The following is a 22,336-nucleotide window of genomic DNA, read 5'->3' as shown; positions in this document are numbered from 1 at the left end:
ATGAATATTTTTCTTAAACCACACAAAGTAAGTAGCTTCAGAAAGTATATGCAAATAAGATAACGCTCTTCCTTGTCATGGTTGCTTTTTTCATTAATGTCTTTTTTTTTTTTACATTATGTATCTGTTGAATTAAAATATTTATATGATCAAAGAGTAAATTTTGAGGTTGAAATTTACTTTGCGTCTCTCATTTCACCTGTTCCTTCAACCATATTTTTCAACAGCTCTGCTTCGTTGGGATATTATTTTTAAAGAGCTATTTCTTTCTCTTCCCTGTTGGAAGTCTAACCTCCCTTCACAATCAGTGACATGTTAAAAAGGGAGTGCTTTAAAAAAAAATCTGACTTGTTCTGCCCTGCTTTCCAAAAAAGAATGCTTTCAGCAGCCAGACTGATTGCCGATTGGCATGCTACAGAGCTGCAGTTCAGAGCAACAGGGAACATTCTTGCTGCACAACACAAGGAATAAAGTTAGTATTAACCTTGTGTATGCCAAATGGAGCAAGCAAGATGGGAGTTAGGCTGCAGATAGCCGGTGATTTTTAGTACTGGTTACAATAGAGGAGGGATGCGGGTGGCGCTGTGGGCTAAACCACAGAGCCTAGGACTTGCCGATCAGAAGGTCGGCGGTTTGAATCCCCACGATGGGGTGAGAGCTCCTGTTGCTCCGTCCCTGCTCCTGCCAACCTAGCAGTTCGAAAGCACATCAAAGTACAAGTAGATAAATAGGTACCACTCCGGCAGGAAGGTAAACGGCGTTTCCGTGCGCTGCTCTAGTTTGCCAGAAGTGGCTTAGTCATGCTGGCCACATGACCTGGAAACTGTACGCTGGCTCCTTCAGCCAATAAAGTGAGATGAGCGCCGCAACCCCAGAGTCGGTCACAACTGGACCTAATGGTCAGGGGTCCCTTTACCTTTACCTTAAAGTAGAGGAAGTTGCTCTACTGTGCAATGGCAGAGAGCCTTTTAGAGCTGTAGTGTGGCAGGAGAGGATGGTAAGTGTGGTGGTGAGATTCAAGGACAATCAAAGAAATATTTAAACATTTCAGTGCAGTACAGTATTTTTTGGCATCCGTCTGTGTCGAGAGACAATGGAGTGTGCCTCCTAAGAGCTCCCAGTTAGCAGCACCAAAGTTACCTCCTTGGGGGAACAAGCCTGGGCAGGGTGTATGGAGGTCATGGGCTGCCCAGATGACAAGACCCTCCCCCTCGGCCTCGCTTGTGTGGTCCAAAGGAAAGCACAGCAATATATTTGGCACCAGAAGGAGTTGCCAGAAGGAGGTGCACAAGGTGCCATCCAACCATTTTAGGGAATGCACTCCAGATTTATGTAGGGTGTACTACTTAGCCTTTTCTTCTCCTGAAGAAATTCTGCAAGGCAGTGAAGGTTTAGGGTGAGATTTTTCCTTCTCCTTGATGGGCTACATTCCCACATTGATGAGCCCCATCTGCCCTTCACTTCTCTCTACAGTATATGCAGAAACAGCCTTCTTGTCCATTGGACCCACTATTGGTCTCATCTGCTCAATCCACCAGAGCCTATCTTCACATGCAGGGGAAGTCCCTAACTCAGTGCTAGAAACTGAGATATGAAAGCTAGGAGCCAAATGGCACCTTAAACCTATGTTATGGGTGAAACAATGGAATGTCTAGGCACCCTTTTTTATAACAAGAATACAAAGCTGAAAAAGAATGAACTGCAGCCGAAATATTATGTTCATTTTTCACTTGGTCTAGTCCTTTCCCTGCCCACCCCCCTAATATTCTTAAGAGGGTCTCTTCTCTAATCTTCAGAGAGTAGCTGGAAGTGGGGAGGCAGAAAAAGATCCTCCTTTCCTTCCACTCTGCAGTTTAAACCTGAAATTCCCTGTCGCAAAATGCATCTAGAACAATGGGAGTTTCGAATACTGCTAATTCACCAAGGGTTTGAGACCCATCAGCTACCCTCACTTGGTTTAGCTGGCCATTCAAAGCTGTTTTCAGGGTATGACTGCTGTTGAATTCTGACAGCTTCTAAGAGCCACAGGTGAGAGCTGAGTGTAGGGTGGAAACCAGTGGTGGATAAGCTACTCCAGAAGGAGCATGATGTTTTACCCACCAGAGGTACTACCCCTCCCCATGCAACCCAGTATATAGTATAGTATAGTATAGTATAGTATAGTATAGTATAGTATAGTATAGTATAGTATAGTATGTGTCCAAACAAAAATTATTTGCAGAATATGGATAGATAACTTCAAAATGAGAGCAAGAGCATCAAGTGATACTGATGACAATCCTAGCTGACATCCAGAATAACCACTCAAAGTGATGATGATGATGACAATACCTTTATTGTCAATGTACAACCTGTGTACAATGAAATTAACCGAGCCCCCCCCCCCAAACACTCAATCTCATTGCACTCTGTGTGCTTGTCGCACAACACACCAACCCCGAAAGTCAGTTGCACTATGTTATTTTCCATTCAGCAGCCTAACAGCCCACGGATAGAAACTGGTTTTTTAGCTTGTTGGTATGACTGATTATACTTCTATATCTCCTGCCCGAGGGTAGAAGATTAAAGAGGTGCTGGCTGGGGTGTGAATCGTCCCTGAGAATTTTTCTCACGCTCCTAAGGCATCGATACCTTGCGATGTCATCTAGCGGGCTCAGAGGACAGCCCATGATATCATGCGCTGTGTTCACCACCCTCTGTAAAGACTTTCTGTCCATGGCTGTCAAGCCAACGTACCACACTGTGATACAATATGAGAGGACACTTTCTATTGTGGACCGGTTGAAGGAGGTCATCAATTGTTGTTTAACATTGTTCTTTCACAAGACCCTGAGAAAATGGGAGTCTCTGTTGGGCCTTCCTAACCACCTGAGTTATAATGTTTTTCCAAGTGAGGTCTTCACTAAGGTAAACTCCCAGGAATTTAAAGGAAGAGACACTCTCCACACAACCCCCCCGCCCCCGATATACAATGAGGCTAGTTCCCCTCTCTTCCTCCGAAAGTCCAACACCATCTCCTTTGTCTTACTAATATTTAGGTAAAAGTTATTCTCTAGTGCTGAAGAAGACTCATCTACAATTACATTTTAGGAATGATTCGTGTTCTTATGTAGCTGCATTGTTTTATTCTTTCTCATGTCTCATGATCATATTATAAAGTAGTTCTATGTTATTAATCAAGCACTGCTAGAAGTTGTTTCTTTTTGTTTTCCCATGTATTTCTTATGAGTAAAAAAAAATGGTGTGGCACGAGCAAATTTTCATTCTGAAAGTGTGGTCCAGAGTTTGAGAACTGCTCCTTTAGAGGAAGATGAAGTAGCGTAAGGGGACAGGGGCTAGTTACAAGCAATAGTGGGAACTGGGCATGAAGTTGCTGCAATGAATGGTTATCTCCAATCATGAAGTGCACAGCTGTGCTATATATCTGTTTCTAAATTGTCATGCCACAGAGAGCAAAGCAGTCCAGCAATGAAGAACCCACTGTCTGCTTTTGCTTTTCTTTTAACATGCACATCTCTCAGTCATCTCATAGAATTAACAAGAGGACCTTATGTACTATGCTCTTCCATGATTCCATCCTCACTGTCCTCTAAAATGATGCTTATCCCCAAAGTATGTCTTGTCATTCTCCTCTTGATAAGAACCCTGATGCAATGTCACCTGCTGCTTGTGCAGTATATGGGTTTCCATATAAACAACTATTTTTCCCCTTAGAAGAGTCTTGCTCTAAAGTTGCCTTTTGCAATCTGGCAAGTTGGTTGCGTGTGAGACCCTGAAACCACCACCTCGTCGATGAATGAGACACAAGGACATGGATATTAGGTTAATGTTATTAGGCAAATTTAGGCTACAACTTTATTGGTTACAGAATGTGAGTAGTATTGGCTTAGGCATTGGAAATGACCCGACTATATCTGACTCCTGCCTGTCATGCAGGGACAGGTCAACAAGCGGTAGGGGGAGCCCCGTTGATGCAAACCAACTCAAGCTCCCCCAGGGTTCCTGACGGGGTTGTGGCATGGGCTAGCCCAGCCCCGGACTTCGGACAAGATCCATACCCCCTGATTCCTTTAACGGAATACCCTTAAGCTTGGAGGGGCAGGTGATGGCCACACCTCCCCTCCCCCATCATAAGATCAACCAATGCCTAACTGCCAAACCTTACAAAGTTGTGACAATTGCTTTGAGGTAGGCGAAAACCAAATGGCCTATGCCAATCAGCCAAGTGGAAAAATTCCTACCAGGCCCCTCAATGGCGACCAACTGCGGTCCATTGTAAGGCCATATCTAAACCTGCAAATTAAGGAGGGCAGGCGGGAGACTGAGGAAGCGAGCTGAGAGGAAGTTTTCCAGCTCATGCCTCAGTTTAAAGGGGGCCTGGCCATGCCTCCCCTGCCAGCGGATTGGCTGGCTGGATGATGATGTGGCCAGGAGCTTCCGGGTGACGCGGGACTCTGTCCCCTGCCCCTGGAGGGGAGTGGGTGGCCATGTGGTCCACCGCAACTCCTCCCCACTGTGAAGTGGAACGGATTAAGCACATAGTGGGAATAGGAGGGTCAGCATGAAGATATGGAAGGAGGCCACTTCAACAACTCAGTAGGATCCTTCAAACTGTGTGGGTTTAGTCCTACTTGCAGCTTAAAGAAACTTGTGGTGTGGTAGGTTGAGTGGAAAGAGTTGGCCGAAGGAGAAGTGGATATTTCCCCCAATGAATTCATCCTACTTAAGATGACTTTGGGTGACTCATTTGACCATGGCTATTTTAGGTGTTTGAACACCATGGGACCATGAGAGGAACATGTCTTGCTGCTTTCATCCCCTGACCTCAGTGCAAGACTCCTACAGCATCCTTGAGTTTGAAGGAGACAAGAAACATCTGTTCACAAAGAACTGGACAGCTGCAGCCGCCACTGCCTCTCTACTTTAGTAGAGGAATGGCTGAGGCAGCACCTGTTGCTGGAGCCAGCTCCATGGAGCTGGGAAGCATGTGTTTGAGTGTTAGTTTGTTCTGACTGTAACTAGAAAGCACAAGTCTGAGCAGTTTTGCCTTTTTGCCCTGCCAGTTTTCGCTGCAAAACTCTTCTTTAGTGCTAAATTGGAGCAAACGTCAGTCTAGAGAAAACCCGAATGACATTTGCTCTGATTCAGAGATAAACGGCAGGCTTTCTCAGGGGAAAGCAGCTGGGCAAGCTAGAGATGGTAAAAGAACGGAGGGTGGGATACTTCTGCACTTCCACTCCTACATGATATTTTATCATTGTATTCACACTTGTATAAATATAGAGACATTCCAAGCTCCATTGCTATTGCTTTCCTAAATTCTCTCATATGAGATTTTCATCACCAAAGCGTGATACAATAAACCATTGAAACAAAAACAAGTCCAAATATATTGCTGACTTTAGTTTGTGGAAACATGGAAAGACTGGCAAGATTTTTTATTTTTGTTATTACCATACTTCAATATCTCCCCCTTTTCTTCAAGCAACTCAAAGTGACATGCACACTTCTCCCCTTTATCCTGTGATGTAGGTTAGGCTGAAAGAAAGTGACAGGCCCAAGGTAACCCAGTGAGCTTCATGGCTGAGCGGGGTTCGAACACTGGTCTCCCATGTCCAACACCAGCCTAAGTCAAAATTGATCAAGATCTGGTTGAAACCCATATTATCTCTTCCTTCATTGTTTTTCACACTCTTCCAGATGCTGCAGAGTAGAATCTGCAGTGCATTGGATTCAAAACAAAACAGAGGCAAGGCTGTGTGTGTTTGCATGTTCTCTTTATCTCTCCACTCCCCCAAAAGTTCACATGGACTGCAATTTCCTTCTCATTCTCTAGGTATTGCTTGATTGTTTTAACTGCCTTGTTCATACGGTATAGCTGCAGATAGATGCTGCAATGTGAGGTGAAAGTCTGTTGTGGAAAGAGAAAGCTGCTTAACTGTTTTGCTTTGATTTTCTTCTGAAAATCGCCTCCATTACTTTCATCTGCACATGGGAAAAAGAGTCAAGTACAGCTGCCTCATCACTTCTCCACCCCCGTCTTCCTCTACAACTTGCAGTCCTGGGTGCTGCATTGTATAAATTAAAAGAAACCTAGATCTCAGAACAGATTTGTGGAACTACGTGCAACATGTGCCTTTGGTTTTTTGGGAACTGCAGTTTAAATAGATGTTTCTGGCACTTACATTTTTGGAAATAATTTCCAAGGGACTTGTCAAAGGGTGCAGCGTTCAAGCAACAGTGCCTGGTTAAACTTTTTTTTTAAAAAAAGAGAATTAAAATGTTTACTATTCTTACTGCAATGCATCACAGTAAGCAAAGGGTAAGAATATGTTTGTGCATACAACTGACCTTTACAACATTTTACTATGTCACTTTGACCTTGAGATATTTATTTCTAGAACATATCCTATGGATAATTACATTTCAGAAATAGTAAAGTATCATTGATGTTTCTTTAGCCCTTAGGCTTTCTAACATAATTTGGTCTAGGAATAAAAGTGGTATGTTTGAGGCATGGCCTTTATTGATTCCATCTGAAAACAGAGGTTTACAAGAGGGAACTGAAGAGGATGTTTGCAAAAATAATTTAGCTCTTGACATTGACCTTGTCCATGTCAGGGAAATAAGGGCTTGTCCATTAGGGAATGAAGTGCCACTATGGTGTGCAGAAACATAGCTGTTACCAAGTACAGTCAATATTACTTATGCCATATTATAAAATCTATCACAGTGAATCTTCCAGTACTCCTGGCATTTCTTCATTACTTCTAGTTAATGAAAATCCGTAAAATGTGGAGTAGTGTAGGAGATGAGTAATCTTTTTAAAGTAGAGCAGATCCACTAAGCCAGCTACATTTTCATAGTGCTACCATTTCCTTTTTATTTGTGGGGAAGATGCAAGAACTGAGCAGCTCAGAAGGAAGTCTAAGCACATCTTGTCTGCTCTTAAGTAGGAGAGCTGTTTGGCTAATTCAGTCAGCAGTGAGCAGAGACAATTTCCTGTTGTTGTTGATAATAATAATAATAATAATAATAATAATAATAATAATAATAATTTATTACTTATACCCCACCCATCTGGCTGGGTTTCCCCAGTCACTCTGGGCGGCTTCCAACAGGAGATTAAAAATACATTAAAACATCAGCTTTTTTTTTTTAAAAAAAAAAAACACCTCCCTAAACAGGGCTGGAACCAGTTTGGCTTGGAACCAGCTTAAGGACTGCCTTTTCGTATAGCCTTTCCCAGTGCTATTTTTTCTAGAAAAAAGGGTGCTGGAACTCACCACGAACACTTCCTTAATTACCTTAGAGTTGCAATGGTGCCCACCTGAGAGGTGCTGGAGCTGAGTTCTGGTGAGATCCGGCTGAAAAAGAGCCCCCTTTTCCAATGAGTGTGTTCACTGACATCACCCTCATTGGTGCATTCATCTAAGAAAGGCATAGCAAACTCGGCCCTCCAGATGCTTTGAGACTACAATTCCCATCATCCATTACCACTGGTCCTGTTAGCTAGGGGTGATGGGAGTTGTAGTCCCAAAACATCTGGAGGGCCAAGTTTGCGTATGCCTGATCAAAGACCTATATAGAGGAGAACTACTGAAATTCATGTTAGTCCTGTCTATTAACTTCAGTGGGTCTACTCCAAGTAGGATTAGCTTTGACTACCATCTCCTGCTTTGAGCTTGCTTTCAGAGGTCAAGTGGATGGCAACAGGAGACAGGGTCTTTTCAGTGATGGCGTTGTGTCCTTACAATGTGCTTGGAACAGAGACCTAGTTGGCACAATCAGACATCATTTGGGCACCAAGTTAGGGGGGAAATCTTGTTCTCTTGCACATTTCTTCCAATCTGCTTGTTTTATGACTTTGCTACTGCTGGTTTCTTTCTTGTTTTTGATTTTTGTACTGTTGTAGGTTACAGATTTTCTTTTATTGTGCCCCCCCCCCCCCAGTAAGCTACTTTGGTCACTGATGTGGGAAGGCAGGATAAGAATGTTTTAAAATAAATAATATTTCCTTTTTAGGACTCCCAATTCAGTACATGTCAGAGCAAAGAAACAAGCCAAACAGTAGCTCCCTTCCAGCATTGCTTGTCCGAAGGGGCGCTGTGTGATGAAAAGGGCTGGTGTCTCCAGCTGTTGACAAATAGTTCCCTGAGCCCCACCCCCACCCCCTGTACATTGTTGTGAAGGCTTTTATGTCTTAAGTGTCCACACTGACACATGGAGCACTGGGCTGGGGGAGCTGTGTGCCTGGGATGGGCTCATGGTTCCTTTTAATCAAGTGATGCCCGTTCATGAGGGTAATGAAGAAGAAGAGTTTGGATTTGATATCCCGCTTTATCACTACCCGAAGGAGTCTCAAAGCGGCTAACATTCTCCTTTCCCTCCTCCCCCACTACAAACACTCTGTGAGGTGAATGAGGCTGAGAGACTTCAAAGAAGTGTGACTAGCCCAAGGTCACCCAGCAGCTGCATGTGGAGGAGCGGAGACGCGAACCCGGTTCACCAGATTACGAGTCTACCACTCTTAACCACTACACCACACTGGCTCTCTTCTGAATGAATGAAGGGGTAGTAGTTAGAGTGTTGGACGAGGACTTGGGAGGCCAGGGTTCGAATCCCTGCTCAGCCATGAAGCTCACTGAGTGACCTTGGGCCAGTTGCCATTTCTCAGCCTAACCTACTTCACAAGGTTGTTGTGAGGATAAAATGGGGAAGGGTACCACGTGAACCAGCTTGAGCTCCTTGGGATAAAAGGTGATATGTAAATACAATAAAAAATAATACATGCCCACTGTGGTATGCTGAAATAAGGCAGGTTCCAGATAAAATTTTAAAACTGAGAATACAAGGTGTTGTTTTTTAATCAAGTCTTTTTCTATTACAGTGGTACCTCGGGTTAAGAAATTAATTCGTTCTGGAGGTCCATTCTTAACCTGAAACTCTTCTTAATCTGAGGTACCACTTTAGCTAATGCCCCCCCCCCCGCTGCCACCGTGCAATTTCTGTTCTCATCCTGAAGCAAAGTTCTTAACCCGAGGTACTATTTCTGGGTTAGCGGAGTCTGTAACCTGATGCGTCTGTAACCTGAAGCATCTGTAACCCGAGGTACCACTGTATCATTAATATTATTTTCTATATCACTTGCATGCCAAAATGGCGTCTTAGTGGTTATGGAAGAAACCTATGCCTGTAGAAGCAATTGATAAGGTTATCCTGGCTTATAAATAAAGGATAATACATTTCTGGCTGCAGAGGTAAGGGTTAATTTGGTACTTCAGGTAGTAACTTTTTAAAGTGATCAGTACTGATGAATTTGTTTGTTCTCTCCCCCCCCCCCCCCCGCTTATTCCTCCCATTTGTGATAAGGAATTCTTTTAAAATTGGGACTGTCATTGCCCATTAACATTGTATTGTTACTGCAGAGATACAGTTAAAATGATTTATGGCTTCGCCTTAATATAATGGCATGGAGACACTGTTTTTCCAGATTTATTTGTTTGACAGTTGTGTTCTCAGGAGCGGTATTATCTTTTTAATTAGAGAGTAGGTATGTAGATATTTGTGAGCTTTGAACAGTGGCATGTGCAGTTACTAGATGAACTTGGAGTGGGGAAAAATAGCTTTTTAGCAATTAATATAGCACTGATATCAAATCACAGATTTCTCATTTCATTCTTTCTTTCTTCCATGCCTTCCCCAACTAAGGCTTCTGGGGCATGTGAAACTAGTCTTTTGGGGTGTGCCATACTGATATGAAGGAACCTTGCCTTTTATTTCTTCAGGTTTATTCATTTTTATTCTTGGGGCTTAGCACAGCTGTAGAATTGATAGACCTGCCTGTTACAGTGCAGTGGATACCACATAATTGTTTGCTAAAAGCTCCTTTCATGGGTAGAATAGACAGTCTCTGAATGAAGGGCAGTCTTCACAAGTGACTAGATGAGCTGAACTGAGTGCACGTACCAGGACTGAAGGGGAACATGCACGGCACATTTGTTTTGGGAATGGTAGCATCCAGTGCTATTTTTCTAGAAAAAGAGGTGCCGGAAGTCACCATGAACTTCTCCCTTGTTCTCTAAGAATGGCAATGGCACCCACCTGAGAGGTGCAGGAACTGAGTTCCTGTGAGTTCTCCCTGAAAAAAAGCCCTGGTAACATCATAAACCATTCCTGGCAAGGTCTCCATTTGGAACATACCAAGTCAGTCTATTGGTCCATTGAGCTGAGTATTGCCTGACTTTGATGGCAATAGTTCCCATGTATTCCTCGCCCTACCTGGGGATGCTGAGGATGAACCTGCGGCTTTCTACATCCACAGCATTTGCTCTACAACTGAGCTATGGCTCTCTCCCATTGTCATGCAAGACAGAAGAGTAGGTCCCTTATGTTATGTCTTCGGCACACTCTGTATTCCAGGAGGGCTTCTATGCAGATGACCCTGAGCTGTGGCTTCTCAGGCTCCCAGTGTGTTGTGAGCACAGGAAGGGCCTGGGAAAATGCAGGTATCTTTTCCTTAGGGCACTCCTATAGTGAGTGGGGCAAGTCAGCTGTGCAAACTGCAACCACCACCTGCAATAAACTGTGTCGGCTCTGTCTACCATGAGTAGAAATCTTCTAGTGAGTTCACTAGTGTGGCCAAAAGGTAGGATAGGCACCATGGAAGAAGAAGACACAAATCTGCATATTTTAATTTATGCATGAAAATGCAAAATTATTAGAATTCAAATTTCCTCAAGGAAGCAATTTATTTCTACATTAAAACAATCCCAAATAAATAATTCAGTTAATTTTCACCCTACCTCAGACCACCCAAATCAGCTCTTTCATTAATTCATCCATTGCCCCAATTAATTTCTCACCCAGATGATCCTGCTCCAAAATCCATTTATGCTGACTGATTAATGGAGTAATTAATTCAACACACCATTACTCCTTCTCCTTAAATTCAAAACAAATAGTGTGCCGTGGCAGTGGTTCATGGTGCTCTCTGAGTGGGTGGGTGGAATTCGCACTATGAGATGAAGTAGCCATTGCTGATTTTTCATTTCTCTTCTCTTTCTGCCTCTCACCTGAGCTAAAGGCTTGTACCAATGCTTTGTATGCATAAACTCAAACTTCAACATGCTCCTAAGAAGAAAGTAACATTCTTTCCTGCTTCTTTTTCAAGGACAGTATATGGAAACAGAAATGACTGGCCCTATATAGGGTTTTCTATCCTCTTTTCTGTATGCTGTTTCTGGAAAGGAAATGGAATGATGCTGTTTTTCCTCCCATTTCATGGACATTTTGAGGTTTTAGTTGGTGCTTCAGCAGCAGCAAGAAAACAGTGGCAGCTCAAATGCTGCTAGCTGGATTAGGGGCCTCTCCGTGTGTCCTTTTTATTGTACATTTATGATTAATTGTGCTCACGATGGTATTGGGGTTGATATATATGATCACGCTTTCAATACTGTTTGCTTCTGCTTCGCAAACATTGCTTCCTTTCCAGTCAGTGTGGATCCTGCAACTTCCTGTTGAAATTTCCATACCATAAGCACCCTGGGATATTTTTGGGGTCTCACTTCCGTTGTTCTATGGCACAGCAGTCCTCCTCCAGATGTCAATAATAATAAAACTCTGGGGAACATCACAGAACTAATGAAATGGAATGATGGGTCGTCCAGTGTAAACCCACCACTTAATGCATCATTATTGTGTCAATGACACATTGCAGATTTCACCTGCAAAAAACACTAGCCTAGAGGGGCCACAGGTTTAAACCAAAGACTGGCCACAATGTCATCATCCTGCATGTCTTCTGTGTGCTACCAGACAAATGGAGAGATGGCACAGTTCCAGGCAGCCATTGACATATGAATTGGGAAAGAAAGACGACACTTGGCTGCTCAATGAGAGCATCTGGATGAGCACTTAGGGCCAGATTAAATGCAAATTCATGTAACCATAACCTGATGGCTTTTTTGTAGATGAGGTAAGAAAAGTTTCTTCATAAGAAATGATGGGGTAAACATGAATTTCTGGCGTGGGGGTTTATTAAGCGCCCCTCCCCGTTGCTTCTCTGCTGTAATCACCAACTCATGAAGAAGCTTTTTCTGGGATGGAAGAGAGGTGTCCAACTACCCTCATGCACATTGTTTTGCAACGTATAGTTTGGCTCCAGGAGAAATAGCTGGTACATTTCAGGGAGTGGCCGATAACAGTATTTCTTGTCTTGCAGCAGCAGAAGAGCTGCTGTAAACTTTAGTGGAGAGGAGAGAAAGTTTATATCCACAGTAATAAAGCATCAAAACTTGAGGCCTTAAACAATGATTGCACTCTGCAGTAAAATGAAAAGACACTGAAAACTTTCATTTCATGCTGTAGTACCCAGAAATGGGCAGTAAACGATGTGTCCCTAGCTAACTGTGGGGGGTTAGTTGTTTTTTGCTTCTAGATGTGTGTCCAAATATTGATGAGTTGTAAGAGTTGAAAATCCCCTCTCCCCTACACCTTAAGACACTAGTTCCAGAAAATAGGCTTTGAAAAAATACTGTCATGGAGAGCATTAACCCCACCTCCATTTTGAGTATTACTGCTGTAATTTCTTGAAACTGCAACATCATCGCTGCAAAACGACACACCTCCTAGAGGTTAGTGCTATGGCCTTTGTTTAACATGAAGGGGAAATGAAACACCATAAAATTTACTGTTCTCCTATTACTGATATAGATAGCTCCTGCCTGCTTTAGAGCTGTTGCTTTGATTGTTTGTCAGCATTGTAGGCTAGGCCATGCTGCTTTATCCACAGAAGAACACATTCTAAATTGTATTTGAGAACAACATGAGTCATTTTACTCGTTCAGTACAAGGGAGAACAGGTTTAAAATAGAACAGTTGGGCTATGCTAATAATCCTAATAATAATAATCCTAATAATCCTAATAATCCTAATAATAATAATAATAATAATAATAATAATAATAATAATAAATAATAATAATAAATAAAAATATGAAAGGGCAACAGGTCCGTCCCCCTGATAAGCATTGCCGTTGAAGAAGAAGAAGAGTTTGGATTTGATATTCTGCTTTATCACTACCCGAAGGAGTCTCAAAGCGGCTAACATTCTCCTTTCCCTTCCTCCCCCACAACAAACACTCTGTGAGGTGAGTGGGGCTGAGAGACTTCACAGAAGTGTGACTAGCCCAAGGTCACCCACCAGCTGCATGTGGAAGAGCGGAGATGCGAACCCGGTTCACCAGATTACGAGTCTACTGCTCTTAACCACTACACCACACTGGCTCTCCTTGTCCTTCTTTCTCCCTACACTGACTTTCTTTCTGCCCTACCCCCATGACTCCATTGCTACTTCAGATGCTCTGACCCTTCAGCATTTAGCTTTCCTTTTAATTATTTGGACAGTTGAATTGAAAATGAGTCAAACATATGGAATATAAATGAGAGATAGGGAGGGGGTGGAGAAAGAGCGTGTAATGTAGCTTGAACAGGTAAAGTTGTATTTAATATAAACTGACAATGAAACAAACGTAAATAGAAAATTAATAAAAGTGATGGTAACACCTTTAGCCATCAGAAGAAGTGACAAATTGCTATTGACAGCATTGCAACAGAGTCTTCTCAACAGCTCTAAATTTTGGGAACAGTCTCCTCACCGAGGTGTGTCTTCTCACCTCAGTGATATTCTTTCAAGAAGCAGAGGAAGACATGCCTCTATCTCCAGGCCTTTGGAGGGAAGGTGGTATGATTCACTGAGGTCAGTTTGCTTCTATTTTATGCTATCTTCTCTTTTTTTAGTTAAGGATGAGGATATTTTTACTGATTTTCAGAAATATATATTGGTGCATTTTAATTTGTTGTACACCATTCTGTGAGCATAGGGCAAATGGTGTATATAAAGATCCAATAAATAAATGGAACTTCCAGAAAGCTTTTGCTTATTTTTGTAATGTGTGTTGCAATTTCTCTTCTTCTCCCGCTTGTGTTTGGTACATCATACCACTACATAACACAGGAGCAAACCAAAGATATGTGGATTATACTGTTACATGTCTTAAATTCCCCTTTGGTTGTCTTCATATGTTTGAATGTTGTGATCTAGGGCTTTAAGCGTGCTACATCAGGCACCTGTTTCCTTTATGAAGGATATCCATCTGCAGTCAAACCCATATGCTGTTTTGAAGCTTAGAAAATCCTATGCCAAGAATACTCCTTTCTTCAATAAGTGGAAGGAAGTCTTAATTTTCATCAGTTTCTCTGAACATAATCTTACTGGACTGTAGAAGACACTCTAAAATTTTGTACTTTGTCTCCATTAACATGACAAGCTACTCCATATCTTCTGGCAATTTAAATAGATCACAATCAAACCATAGCGTTTTAAAATGTTCGGTAATCTCACAGCTTGCCTAACATTTTTAATTTTATGTATGCTTTGACTGTTTAAAAGGTTTCTTCTTAATGCGGTTGGAAATAGTTTTAGCTGTTTACATTTTTCTCTTAATATGGAAGTAGTGAAGAGCTACATATTAATATCATTTGTAACTCATCTGTGGTTGTACAGCTGAGAGGAAAGCACTATGGGACATTGTGAGGACTTTAAAAATCTCATTCCACTCAGGTTTTTACCTTTATTCAGGGCACCTGGCATGATTTGAAGCACCTGGCTTGCATATTCCAAACTGTGTTGTCTGAACTATAACTGGCCAAGAATTAGGTAGGTGTTTTGGTACTAGGGTGGTAATTATATTGCACCAGTTGTTTGCTGCATGTATGAACAGAAATTGGACATAAGGATAAGTATGTGTTGTTTCTCTCCATTTGGAATAAATAGAAGCATATTATTTACTTTGTCTCGTTGTGACTAGGCCCAATACCTTTCAGCTGCCATTTATTGAAAGGAATATTATCCATCATTAGCATAGGGTATTTATTTGTGTCCACAGAGAATGGATTGATTCCAATGAAAGACTTGCTGATCTGAAAGCAAAGTTAGATCGGGCAGGAAAGGATAGCTGATTCACGTGAGGACACACCTACAAAATTGTCTTGGAATGGTTTGTTTGTTTTTAAAGAAAGGAATGACTAATCGGTTTCATGCAACAGGAGGACCATAATAGACAGACAGTGAAAACCAGAACAGTTAAAACTTATGAGATACTGAGAACCTATGCAATCTAAAAAGTACATTTGCAGTAATGTTAATACCAAATCTAACTGCTTTGAATTAAACCCAGCTAAGTAGAGCACTGAAACACTGAGATCTGATTTTGTGAGTGCTGAAGAGAGATTCCAAGTATTCAGCCTGGGGAAAAAATGAAAGTTTGGAAGAATATGTTCAAAGCTTTATTTTAGTACTATGCAAATCACCATGAAAAGAGGCAGGAACATTTGATTTTGCCACTGCTGACCTCCCTGCAGCCATAGCTTTGAGCTTTTACTTTAAAGCTGCTTCTGCTTGGCAGTCATCCTAAACCAGCAAAATGCTGCTTATTATTTATTCAAATTCTCTTACAGAAATATGGATCCGCTTAGTGGGATGCATTTTTAAATTTTTTATTTTTTTGCGGTGGGGAGAGAAAGGTGATTGCTTTATAGGGAAATGGTGGTTTTATAAAGTTATGTTGCGAGGATGAGTGGCTGTGACCTAGGGTTGTATCAGTAAAGCAATGTTTGTCTGTTTTTATTAGTGGCGACAGCTGTTGATTCTGACATTTACGAATAAAGTGTGGTGTAGCTTTAAAAAATTCAACAGCTTGCTCTAGTTTGGTTTGAGTACTCACTTACGCAACACTGTTTGTGGCTTCCACTGTGTGATTATTGTGGATGCATCAGTGAATAAAGAGGATTGTTTGGATCTGCAGCAAAACATTACTTCACCTGACCCAACTGTGCCAGTGAGCTTTCCCATTAACAAATACAGATTGCTGGGGAACTTCAACTCTGTGGTCAGCTCAGTGCCTCCTATAGTTCATTTTGCACAGCTCCTGGTATACTAAGGGTGTACCTATGTGGGGCAACTTTTCTAAGCTGAGCCAACAAACTCTGGATGTATGAGTCAGGGAAGTTCCAAGGGTGTTCCTGATCCATTTTTCTGATCCTGTTGCCCCAATAGACTGGTCTGATGAAATCCCCTTCACTAAACTATATGGTTTCAAGTGGAAGTTTGCATAGTGCCCACAGACACTCCCATTGGCACCTGCCAAGGTTCCCTGCTCCTCCTATTTTTATTTTGTTTAACGTGAGGCTTTTGCCTTTTGCAAGGGGTCATTTGTAGAGTTGGCCTTTGCAGGAGTGGCGGTTGCCTGTTTTTTTGTTCCCGTTGTATGTGTTTTGTGGTGAGTTATGCCCACAACAGGTGACGCAGGTGGCGCTGTGGGTTAAACCACTGAGCCTTGGGCTTGCCAATCAGAAGGTCGGTGGTTCGAATCCCCGCGACGGGGTGAGCTCCTGTTGCTCGGTCCCTGCTCCTGCCAACCTAGCAGTTCAAAAGCACGTCAAAATGCAAGTAGATAAATAGGTACCGCTCCAGCGAGAAGGTAAACGGCGTTTCCGTGTGCTGCTCTGGTTCGCCAGAAGCGGCTTAGTCATGCTGGCCACATGACCCGGAAGCTGTATGCCGGCTCCCTCAGCCAGTAAAGCGAGATGAGCGCCGCAACCCCAGAGTCGGTCACGACTGGACCTAACGTTCAGGGGTCCCTTTACCTTTACGTTTATGCCCACAACAGTTTATTAGATTTCAAAATGTGCCTCAAGGCTCAAAAAGGTTGGGGCTCGCCATTCTTTCTTTGCTCTTATTTTTTGTCTGTGCCCAGTGTGATTATATTATTGAACTGAATTTATCTTACTTGTCATGTTCCCCCTTGATCAGGTAAGTGTAGTGTAGGTGAGAACCCTGCCATGGCAGTGCAGGTTGAGAGAAGAAATCTTACTCAGTCTTTTAGCAACTGATTTACCCTACCATTTGATGAGGGACGGAGAGAGGGTGTCAAGCTAAATGTGCTTACATAAGGGAAGAGAGATGTGCTAATAATATAGGCAGCTGAAATTACAGAATTGTAGAATTGGAAGGGACCACAATGGTCACCTAGTCCAACACCCTGCAGTGCAGGAATCAATGCAGGACTTGAATCCATGACCCTGATACTGAGAGTCTCATGCTTTATCTGCTAGTGATTGCCCCTTGGTCTGCCTTCATCAACCTGCAGATATCCTTTCTCACCCAGCCACTAAATGGTACCTGGAGCCAAGAGTGTCATTTTTTCCATAGCGATTGAGATCATTTATAGATTTTGGAACTACAAAGATCTTTCCTTTGAAACCATGCTCTAAATAAACTATGGGCTCCTAGTTTGTAACTCTTAGGACCCTGACTTGCACTGTTTCAAGGTTATAACTGCATGTAACCCCAGGCGTTCCATTATTGATTACCCAGTGTGGTTGTTGTAAGAAATGCAGGCTTGAGGGCTGTGAATTAGATTGCAGCAGTACTGTTGTGTGAGTTTAATCAGCATTGAACTCACCATGTCCGAAAACCGAGGGGCACATCTGGTGTGAATGGGAACATGTAATAAGAATTGGGGGGGGGGGGGGTTGTTGTGGATTTTTTTGTAACATAGCATGGATTACTAAACAGAAGATTCAGACTGGTTGCGGGACAGCATTTTTGTTGTTTGGAGGTGAGAATAAGTCTTATTTCTAAAGACCTAATAATATTTTTGATGGCCACATCTCCATTGAGAAATTGTACAACGTTAGAAGGTCTCTGACATTTAGCCTTTAGAAAGATGGCGCACCAGTTGTTAAAAAAAGTGGCCAAACTTGATCTCTGCAACATGATATCTACCATGTAAATGTCAACCCCAGTGTTCCCCAGATGTTGTTGGACTGCATCTCCCATAAGCCCCAGCCAGCATGGACAATGGTCAGTGATGAAGGGAGCTGTAGTTCAGCAGCAAAAAGAGGGACGCTAGAGGGACCTTCTAGACTGTTGCAATATTAGATGTTCACTCTAGGATAAGCAAGACCCCCACAACTCCCTGTACTCAGGAACTACAGTTCAAGAAAAAACTAGAACTATGACCTTTTAGTTAAATCATTGTTTAGAAGATTCAGCAATTGATTAAGCAATCATACACACACACACACGTAGTACATTCAATGGAGTTCAGTGGGATTACTGCCAGGTAAGTGGTTATAGAAGTAAAGCTGTATTCTGTTTAAGGTAGACTAATTGAAATCTGTGGATTTGTGACCACTTTTCCTCAACCTGCTGTCCTCTAGCTGTTTTGAGCTACTATCTATCTATATCTATCTATCTATCTATCTATCTATCTATCTATCTATCATCTATCTATCTATCATCTATCAATCATCTATATATATAGTGTCTAATATGAACACTTACAAAGCTGCAGGTGACAGGCAGTACCTTGGAAGATATGTTTCTCCTCTTTTGTACATAAGGGAATGTGTCTTCTAAAGTAGTGCCATCTGTGATATGCAATCATTCAAAAATTTAAAGAATGGGACTTTTGACTCAGAAATGTTGTGTTCATATGGAAGCTTATGCAGATTTAATTGATGACTTGATACATGAAATCCCAGGCAGCTAGGCAGGTACATTAAAACAACAACAACTAGCTAGTAACCCTAAGAAAAGCTATGGAAAGACATCACAATGCAATTTTGTACTACACCTTTATGTTTTTGTTTTAATGTTGCAGTTGGCCTTGTCTGCTGAAAAGATCTTGCTTATGGTACTTTCAACCAGTTCATTAGCATCCCTGTTATCATCCATTTCCTCTTCATCTTCTTCACGATCAGCCAGATGCAATACAATGTCAAAGAATTGATTTCTCTGGCTAGAAGGCCATCATCTTGTTTTGACAAGGAAGGAAAACTGACCATATGCAGAATGCTAAGGGATGGTAAATGTATAGGTAAAAATATTTGGCATTGGCAATCGTCTGTGCACGTATGTTTGGCAGCTGTTGTCTGCTCACTGTTTTAGTATTCACAGATTTGCTGGTATAATCCGTTTTCTTCATTGCTAATGGCTGAGTGCTCCTAAACACCTTCTAAGTAATTGCTTTTCTGCCATAGCTATGGTGGATTAGACTCTCACTGGTATGTGCAAACAAAGATGAAAGTAATAGTCCTGCTGCTGGTTGCTAACTGGATTAATTTACATAGGGGAATGAGAGAAGTTCTCTTCTTGTGTGTTATATCAAACTACTTATCAAGTTGCATGCTTTCTGCATGCTGGGGAGAAACAGGCTTAGTTTCTGGGCGCTATGCATGTTTAGGAGCACAGGCAGTGCAAGGGGCTGCTAAAATGAATGGGAAGGCCTACACATTTTCACATCCAGCCCTTGTTCTTTCCTCAGTACATTTGGTTTGATGCTAACAACTACAACAAGATGGTCAAAACGCTTAATGGAACTAACCAAATTCTGGGCCAAGAAAAGTTGAGTTCTGTGGCCTCTTAAATTGAACTAATTTGCATGCATTTGCCTATTTTGCACACCTTCCTCTTTGTTTTTTTTAGTTGCAAGTGAGAGTACAGTACAAAGTTGTCCTCTAACCACTCCATCTTGTCATTGTCTTTGGAACCATCACTATATTTGGGCTTGAGATGTTCAGATCTGTTTTTCATTTTTGTTTCATTTTAACTTTGTTAGCTCTGTTCTGCATTCATTTCCATGTGGTGGTTCGCAACCCGCAGAAATGTCAACAAATACATTAAATGGCACATTGTCATCCCCAGGGTAGGGAAGGACTGTCTCGTAGACCCGCAGGGCTTCAGAGATTTGTCAGCTGGCATCAAGGTGCAAGCGGCAGGACGCTGGGTCCTAGAGCACGGCACGGCTGGCAGTCTCCAAAGTCACTCTCACAAGCTGGAAATATCTGTTTGATAAAATAATTTGATTTGGACAATAAACAGACATAGTCTGGACCGAAGAAGACTGAGAAAAAAATCTACAAATCAAAACATAACCAAGAACAAGTAAAAAATAAATAACTCAAGAATCCACTTCACATATGCAACATACTATCAACAAAATAACAGCAGATAACAACAGAATAAAGTCACCCCTATACATTGCAAACAACCAAGACAAAATTAAAAAGAATGCATTACACAAAATATCATTCCCCATGGAATATACCTAATGCTGTTGTTCCACTTTTGTTACAAATTTCTATTTGCACAACAGAACTTCTTATTTCTCTCTTGAGTCCTGCAACCTCCCACCTCAAAATCTGCTGCAGAGAGCTGGAGCACCCTCTGGAGCAAATTTTGGGGGCTTGCAGGGGGAGGAGAGGAATGGAAAGTTCCATTGTGTGAGCAGAATTCTGCATAGGCAGTAATGGATAGAACCCCATATTTTTGCTGCTGGCAGTGCTAGAAATTCATACCAGCCTACATTTCACTGACAAAAAATACATTCTGTGCAACTCTCCTAATTTCATGCCAAAGAGAATTTTGCAAGCCTCACCCTGCTCCCCATTGCACACTGGTGTAAATTGTCCACTGCATTCCTTATGCATTGAACTCTGTACCTACCCCTGTGATTTACAAGCTAAGAGAATGGTTGTTTTTCTGTAAAACATCTACTAGCAAAAGGATAATACATTATCAGCAGTACAAAATGTAGTCTAACCGACTGTTTCACTCTAGACTGTGTGCTAGAGATGAGACACAGCCAATCTCCATTCACAGTGCAGTCCTAAACATGTTGAATCAGAATGAAACCCCACTGAGTTCAGTAGGACTTACTGTACTGCCAGGTAAATAAATATGGGATTGCAGACTCAAGAGTTTTAACTTCTAGAGATCATGTGGAGGAAGCTTTAACCCCATGGAGGATGGCAGTGGTAGTACAGTATTGCCTGTTAACATATTTGAGCAAGGGATTCCCAAAAGTCAAAAATATGGAACAGAGCTTACGACATAGGGACTGTTCATGATAAACAGGCAGTTGAAGCATATGGAAATTTTATTTATTTTGCAATAACTGATGTAGGAGATCAGTTTTCTGAAGATAGCTGGATTTTTCTATTACCCCACCCATCAAGTTCATTTCTATCTCCTGTGGCCTGAATCAAGTTATTATTATTTTTAACTCACTAGGGACATGAATTAGCTTTCCAATACCAGGATGTTTGTGTTTTCAACCTTGCTTTGTCAATGGTTACAGTAACGGTTTCAGATGCATTTGAGTTCTAACATATCCAAGTCTGTCCTTTCGGCATTTCATTTCCTTGTAACTCGCCTGATTACAACCCTTCTTCCAACACAACTATGTTTATACAGTATACACCTGTCAACTTGGATAAGGTATTTTGGTACCTTAAAGACCAGCAAATCTATCATGGCATATGTTTTTGTGTTTTAAAAGACACTTTTAAAGTGTCTTTTAAAGTGACAAAAGTCTCTGATGTTTTAATAGGTATTAGTTATATTGAACAAGGACACTGGTGGCACTGTGGGTTAAACCACTGTGCATCTTGGGCTTGCCGATCAAAAGGTCGGTGGTTCGAATCCCCGTGATGAGGTGAGCTCCCCTTGTTCGGTCCCAGCTCCTGCCAACCTAGCAGTTTGAAAGGAGGCAGTGCAAGTAGATAAATAGGTATTGCTCCAGCGGGAAGGTAAACGGCATTTCCGTGTGCTGCTCTGGTTTCACCAAAAGCGGCTTAGTCATGCTGGCCACATGACCTAGAAAAACTGTCTGTGGACAAACGTCAGCTCCCTAGGCCAGTAAAGCGAGATGAGCGCTGCAACCCCAGAGTCGTTCGCGGCTGGACTTAATTGTGAGGGGTCCCTTTACCTTTTTATATTGAACACCATCTTATGGGGGGGGGGGTGCAGCTTTAAAAAGCTTCTGGCTGGCACTGGTTTTTAACACAGTGTGTTAATCTCTGAAGACAAGCTTAATTCTAGCCCACCTTGTCATGCAGAGCACCCCATCCTGTGCTTATGTCCTCATACCACTGTGTTGATGTTTTTAGAAATGACAAAAATAATCCAAATATTGCCTGTACGATGTATGTTGTTTAGAGTAAAATAAATCAATTAAGTCTGTAACAACCCAGTGAAAAGAATAAATATTGAGTTTTCCCAGTAAGGTTCATCTGCTGAAGCAAAGTTTGCATGGTTGTCTCGTGCAAAAGAGCCAGTCTGTGTTCCCTTTTGCAAAATGGAACAAAGCAAAAGAAATCATCACCGAGTGTATGCTGCAGTCTCTAATTCTGTCAGCTGCAGGATAACTGAAAGCTTCTGGGAAGTTAATCTGACATTTAGCAGCATGTTATAAGTCAGCTGCCAAGTG

At 42.0% G+C, this 22,336-nt stretch overlaps 1 protein-coding gene across 5 annotated transcripts in view; it reads left to right on the top strand.

Moving 5' to 3' along the window:
- The window catches only part of INPP4B (inositol polyphosphate-4-phosphatase type II B), a 257,958-nt gene that overhangs the window by 32,323 nt on the left and 203,299 nt on the right, over positions 1-22,336 (top strand). Inside the window, exon 1 of one of the 5 annotated variants that reach the window (XM_077934060.1) lies at positions 18,785-18,943. The exons of 2 other annotated variants lie outside the window; for them this stretch is intronic. In XM_077934060.1, coding sequence (XP_077790186.1) covers positions 18,832-18,943 — 112 coding nt within the window. In that variant the 5' untranslated portion in view covers positions 18,785-18,831. Of the gene's footprint in view, positions 1-18,784; positions 18,944-22,336 lie in introns of those variants that run through there. 2 more of the 5 variants (XM_077934056.1, XM_077934057.1) reach the window with 2 other exon arrangements.

This window comes from Podarcis muralis, chromosome 9 (assembly GCF_964188315.1).
Source record: "Podarcis muralis chromosome 9, rPodMur119.hap1.1, whole genome shotgun sequence".
NCBI lineage: Eukaryota > Metazoa > Chordata > Lepidosauria > Squamata > Lacertidae > Podarcis > Podarcis muralis.
The sequence above is the reverse complement of the archived record's forward strand: the minus strand, read 5'-3'. Positions and strand labels throughout refer to the sequence as shown.